General features: G+C 31.3%; 1 protein-coding gene across 2 annotated transcripts; it reads right to left on the reverse strand.

The window, feature by feature from the left end:
* Positions 1–1,030: 1,030 nt before the first annotated feature.
* LOC110616747 lies at positions 1,031–5,395 on the reverse strand. Of its 2 annotated transcripts, none has more exons than XM_021759228.2 (4): positions 4,988–5,395; positions 4,633–4,730; positions 1,517–1,585; positions 1,031–1,337 (listed from the first exon to the last, which is right to left on the reverse strand). In XM_021759228.2, the coding sequence occupies exons 1-3, from the start codon at positions 5,235–5,237 to the stop codon at positions 1,532–1,534; spliced, it is 402 nt and encodes a 133-aa protein (XP_021614920.1). In that variant the 5' UTR covers positions 5,238–5,395; the 3' UTR covers positions 1,031–1,337; positions 1,517–1,531. The 2 variants fall into 2 exon arrangements, with proteins under 2 accessions (XP_021614920.1, XP_021614919.1); XM_021759227.2 differs by having other exon boundaries at positions 1,031–1,435.
* Between the last annotated feature and the right edge of the window lie 690 nt (positions 5,396–6,085).

A 6,085-nucleotide genomic window follows, 5' to 3' on the forward strand; every position in this document is an offset into this window, starting at 1 on the left:
AAATATATTTTATATAATTAATTAAAAATTTATAATTAATATTTGAATAATAAATATTATTTGATGTTATAAATAATAAAAAAATAAAAAATAAAAATATTAAAATCTAAATAATAATTAAAATTTTAATTAATCACATTTTATTAATTACTAGACCACAAACCCACTTTATAAAATTATTATACATTATTTTACATATAAAATATAAAATACTTTACATATGAAATAGAAAATTACTAAAATAATATCCTCGATTTCAGATAAAACTCTAACTCTTCTCCTTTATCCCGCATTGAAAACTTATAAAAATGAAAAGTAAAACACTCTATAAATAAAAATTTCACATTTGATTACAAGACTTTAATAAAATTATATTTAATTTTATTAAAATCTCTTTTAGTCTTTTAATTTAAAATTTTAATTTTTAAAAATTTAAATTAATTAAATTTTATTAACGAATTTTTTAATCGAATTTTTAAACTCGAACTTGAATTAGACTCTCGATTATAGTATTTAATTTTTGAGTCAAACTCAAACTAAATATTAGAGTTCGAATTTATAAATTCTTTTAATAAAACTTTAAAAAGTTCGACTCGATTTAATTCGATTTAATTCGATTACACCTCGAATGATTATCTGATTCTTATTATACAGTGAAATCAATGTTCTTTGTCTTATACCGAATTTGTTCTTTCCTTTTGAAATCACTTGTATAAGTCCATACTAAAATAAAGTTTGAGGGGTGTTTTGAATGTATATCCATATCGAGACAATATAAAATTGAGTAATTACTAATTGTCAAGCAACCTATGCCCTGTCCTTCTAGGGATTAGGAATAGAGAGAGTAAAACTTGAAACCTCCTAGATTTACTCTAATGTACTTAATGTACTTACTGAGCGTGAACTAATATTTAATTAATGTCTAAAATGGCAGCACTCTCTCTAACGCCCTTCTAGGGATTCTAGTATCAATTTCAGCTACATGATAGTATGAAAACCTATGCTTGGCTTTCATAGTATTGAAGCAACGTTAGTAAATAAAATCTAACCCTTGAATGAAAAGCTTGGCCACAACATAATAGTTGCTGCTAAATGCTCTAGTCAGATACAAGTACAGATAAAATAGTAAAAACATCTCCACTACTTGGAGTGTACTCTGATTAGATTGCAACTCATGGAATCCATGAATAAAAAAGCTTGCACAAAAAATTTTTTAAAAAAAATGACTTGTAAAGAGATTACATAACTTACAGCCTGATACACAATCGAACTTGGTTAACAGCTGCAATGAGTAGCAAATTGGAAGCTCGATCTCCAGGAACCCAGACGACAGCTTCCTTCAACAACACAGAAGAGGCACTTTTGATATTCTATATATTAGGTAGCAGATATGGTATAAAAGGGTGATTCGACATTTTTTCCACAATTTAAAGAACTGCATACCAACAGTCTTTCGGTCAAATTCAAATAATACTTATTAGGTATAACAGAAAACCGATAACAAATGTCATATTACCAGACCAATCATATGCTACACACTCTGTACTTTGCTTGATATTTCTTTGGGTTTTGCATCATCTTTTCCCTGCAATCCACGAAATCAAAATGTCTAAGAAGGTAAGAGATTCACCAATTACCAATACAGAGGAAGAGAATCACAAACATCAAGGCCAAAAACCCAGAACATTAATAGTAACTACAAATAACCGAACCAAAAATCCAGTTAACAAACAATTAAAATGCAATCACATTAAAGAATTTAATCATCTGAGAATAGAAATGCCACATCCAGGGTTTCTATCAGAAAGAAACAAGTATACTTAGATATGTCAGAGTTTAAGGATACTGATACATAGAAAACAATATGTTCACTGAATAAAAGAATAACTCCACTTTTCAAGTAAAGAACCTAAAACTACTCATCTACAATGATTGGTTAGCATGTGTTTGAACAAACTGAAATAAAGAATGGCCATTTTTTCCTGATTTTATTTTCTGTTATGGCTGGAGAAAAATATATTTTCACTTACTCCACTTCAACAATATGGTATATAGCTGTTATTAAATCTAAATTAAGAAAGAGAAAAAAACAAGTCTTCTACTCGCCACTCGGTCTTATTTGGCATTTCGTTCCATGTGGAATGAATCAAGGCCAAGTATTATTATAAATATCGTTACAAATAAGGTTTGATTACATAGACTAGACATAATCGATCAAAGTGAATGACAGTACTGTGCAAGCATTTCTGCAGAACAAGGCCAACAAACAATGCAAAAATAACATAAACCCCCCTATTGGGTGTAAACGAACTAACCCGAGCCGAGTTTTGAAAAGCTAAAATTTGATTCGTCAAACCTTTTTCGAACTTTACTCATTCGAACTCGAGCCAAATATTAATAAGATCATGCTTGGTTTGTTTAGCAAACAAGCTAAAATGAAATAAGCTTTTAGCGAGTCTAATCCCGAATAGTTCACGAACAGTTCAATTTATTTACAACTATAATAAATTTAGTTAAATAAGTACATACAAGTCAGCTTGTAAAACCTATAAATAAACGAGCTCTTAAATTTTAAGAGGTTAAACTTCTGCAAGCTCTAGAAGTGTAATAGAAATAGAACTAAGCGGAGTTGAACTTTGAAAAGCTCAGACTTGACTCATGAAGGTTTATGCAATTTTGAGTTTGAGCTCAATTTTCCTATGATATTGAATTCAGGCTACTTAATCAGCTTGTTCACGAGTCTGTTCATAACTTGAAAACGAGCTGAACTCACAAGTCGAATACTGAAGAGTTCAAGTTCACTCATTTACTAAACAAGCCTAAAAGTTGAGTTCGATCTTGGCTCGTTTAGAAGACGAGTCGAGCCTTGTCGAGTTTTTCAAATAGCTCACGAATAGCTTGGCTTATTTACACCTCTACCCCCCAAGCCCCCCATCCAAAAGTGACCAATTAAATGCTATTCCATAACAAAATGGATTTAAAAGCATTGTGTCTAATTGCAGAAGCAGATTTTTATGAAAATTTTTTAATTAAGATTCAAAATGTAAACAATTGAACAGCTGCTATAAGCAGTCATTTGCTGCTCAAAAGACGGTGACTATATTTAACATGGGTAACGTTGCATTTTTTCTATCTGCATGTTATCTACCTTCACAAAGTGTAAATACCAATAAGGAGAGAACAGGAAATGGTATTGTGCTGTGATATTTCTGTTGAAAAGATGTGAGCAGCTTGGAGAGAATACAAATTGTTAATTATTCACTCTGGATAGTCAGCATCTTACTTTAGGCTAGCTAAGCATGGCACGTCCCCTCTTTCTGATTCTCATGCCCCCCATCCCCCACCCTCTCTTCTTCCTTCCATTCTTTCCCATATATTCACTCTCGATAGTCAGCATCTTACTTTAGGCTAGTTAAGCATGGCACGTCCCCTCTTTCTGATTCTCATGACCCCCATCCCCCACCCACTCTTCTTCCTTCCATCCTTTCTCCATATATGTAGTGAGGAAAGTAAGATTTTATGCAACTATTTTATGTCAAAAAATTATTAACACTTTGAAGAGAAAAATCCACATACAATAGTTATGTCCCTCAACCAACCAAATCAACATCAATCCTAAAAATTACTTTTTCTATAAACAAGCCCAAAACCAGTCCTTTTCCCATTCAGGATGCACATGTATCGTGTGTTTGAAAGGTCCAACAATTTTTAGCTAGTTATGATGGAACAGAATTAGGGGGAGGAGGCTGTGTTCCTTAGGAATCACACACTCAATTGAAACTGAGTACTTACTACAAACAGGATTATGGCACCTCAAAAGCAAAAGTTTAAAATTTTTAATGGAATTCTTTCCAGAAGGGAGTTACATCAAAAGATACAGTGTGACCTAGTAGCTAGCAAACTTGAGGGTAAAGTGCTGCAAGGCAGAGTATCAGATATTTTAACAAGACTGATTTCCAGCAAACTGTCATGTTTGCAGAGCAGCTTGGCAATCTAGGTTACAAAATCAGCGCCCACAAAAAGTATAAATCAAGCTCTCATCTTGCAACAGTTCTGTTATTGAGTAATCAAGCTCTTAACCAGGCTCTCATTTTCAATATCATAGCATTGCAGAAACACTACTGTTTTTGCTGCAATAAATTAAAAAGAAAAAGAAAACACAAATCTCATATTGTCAGTGCTGATAGTGTGTGAATTCATACACGTAGAGAAACAAATCAATAACACAGATAATGCTTTAGAACAAGCAACAGAATGGAGATCAGGAAGTAATCATTAAATGACAATCAAAATTAGTTGTTGTATAATTAAAAATAAAGAAGATACTGAGAGAAATAAGAATTGAAAGGCAATTGCTTCTAAGCTACTTACTTTTAACTTTAACAATAATTCATTCTACCAAACTTAATGATCATAATTAAAGCAAGAAAAGCTAAAGCTGCACAAATATTTTGTAAAACAAAACAATCACAAAGAAGACAGTGATGGTGGGTGGGTATTCTAATGAGGAAAACACATTAAGTTCTTCCATTAAGACTTGAACATTACAGATTTTAAAAAGAACATAAACAGAACATTAACGAACCAAAAAAAAAAATACTATAAATTAATGATTCATGCAATCTAGCTTACCAATTCCTTGCTCTCATAGTAATCATCCAATGCCCACTGATACTTGGATTGGTTTAAGCCAAACCAACGTGCCAAATGCTCATCTAAGCTTGAATGCGCTGTAAATCAAACTTGGTTTGAATAAAGAAGAGTAAAAAACAAATAAGCCCCACCCCCCACCCCAAATAATAATAATAATAATAATAAGAAGAAGAAGAAGAAGAAGAAATCCAAAATTTCCAAGGCAATCTCTTAACCAAGATCATTCCCATATAATTAAAATTCCCACTTATTAGCATCAAAGATGAAAGAGCACAACAGAGTATTCACAACATATCATACATTGGAAGTAACGGAACTGGAAGAAACTACACACCGTTTTGCACTTTGTTGACCGCATTTCTGAAGAACCCGGAAACAGACCCCCCAGACAAAGGCTGTGCAGAAACGGACTTATCGATTTGCTGAGGCGGAGGCTTGACGGGAGGCGGAGAAACAACCTTTTTAGGTGAATCAAAAACAGGCTCCACCGGTTTAGGGGTGGAAGGAGGGGTCATGAAGACAGTGTAGGGCCCGATTTTCCCGATCACAGGAGGGGGAGTAGATGGGTCCCTGTTGATTGGCATTGTGAAGGGAAAATGGAAGGAAAGTGGAAGAAAGAGGGAGAGAGAACTGGGTTTCTTTAAGAAGAAGAAGAATAAGAAAGAAGAGTAAAGAAAGTGAGAGTGGTCGATAGATTCTGTAAGGGTTGGGTTTTGGACTGTGAACACTGAACAGTGGAAAGTGCACGCACACCAAGCTGTTAGATCTTTGTCTTTTTCTTTTTTAAATTTTTCATTAATTCCGTTTCTATTTTCGATAATCTTTTGATGAAAATTAAAACAATAATTCAGAACCGGTAATTATCAGCACCGCCATATAAATTGGATTAAATTACTTTTAAGTACATGAAATAAGTTAAAATTAATATATTTCTCTTGATTTTTAAAATTTAATAATTTAATTTTCATATTTTTAATTTTATTTTTATTTATCTATTTTTCTGTAATTATCATTGAAAAATAAAATACATTAATTAATAATTTTTTTATATTATAAAAATTAAATAATAAAATATTCACTATTTCATCTAACACGATTTATTTTATATAAAAAAATTTTAATAAATTAAAAAATTAAATTCTCCTATTTCAAATAAAAGAATCATTATAAAAAGAAATTAATTAAATTAAATTTTTACAAAATTATTATTTTTAACGAATGATCTTATTCTACTTTTCTTATATATGGATCTTCAATTTTATTATGCAATAAATTTATAATTTATATTATTTAATTCAATTTTATGTGACCTTAATGATTGCTTTGTATTTGTATTGTTACTTATTTTGCTTTATTGAATATATTAATTGAAAAATCCAAGCTTTATTGAATTTATTAATTGAAAACCTGAAAGATAAATATTAATATATGA

The sequence above is a fragment of the Manihot esculenta genome, chromosome 6 (genome assembly GCF_001659605.2).
Source record: "Manihot esculenta cultivar AM560-2 chromosome 6, M.esculenta_v8, whole genome shotgun sequence".
Classification (NCBI taxonomy): domain Eukaryota; kingdom Viridiplantae; phylum Streptophyta; class Magnoliopsida; order Malpighiales; family Euphorbiaceae; genus Manihot; species Manihot esculenta.

Bases quoted from the DNA above. Each gene is read 5' to 3' on its own strand.
- LOC110616747 (XM_021759228.2), bottom strand. From the start codon at position 5,237: ATGCCAATCAACAGGGACCCATCTACTCCCCCTCCTGTGATCGGGAAA. The intron at 4,731-4,987 runs GTGTGTAGTTTC...TTTGATTTACAG, and splicing joins GGTCAACAAAGTGCAAAACG to CGCATTCAAGCTTAGATGAG. The intron at 1,586-4,632 runs GTAAGCTAGATT...CGTGGATTGCAG, and splicing joins ACTATGAGAGCAAGGAATTG to GGAAAAGATGATGCAAAACC.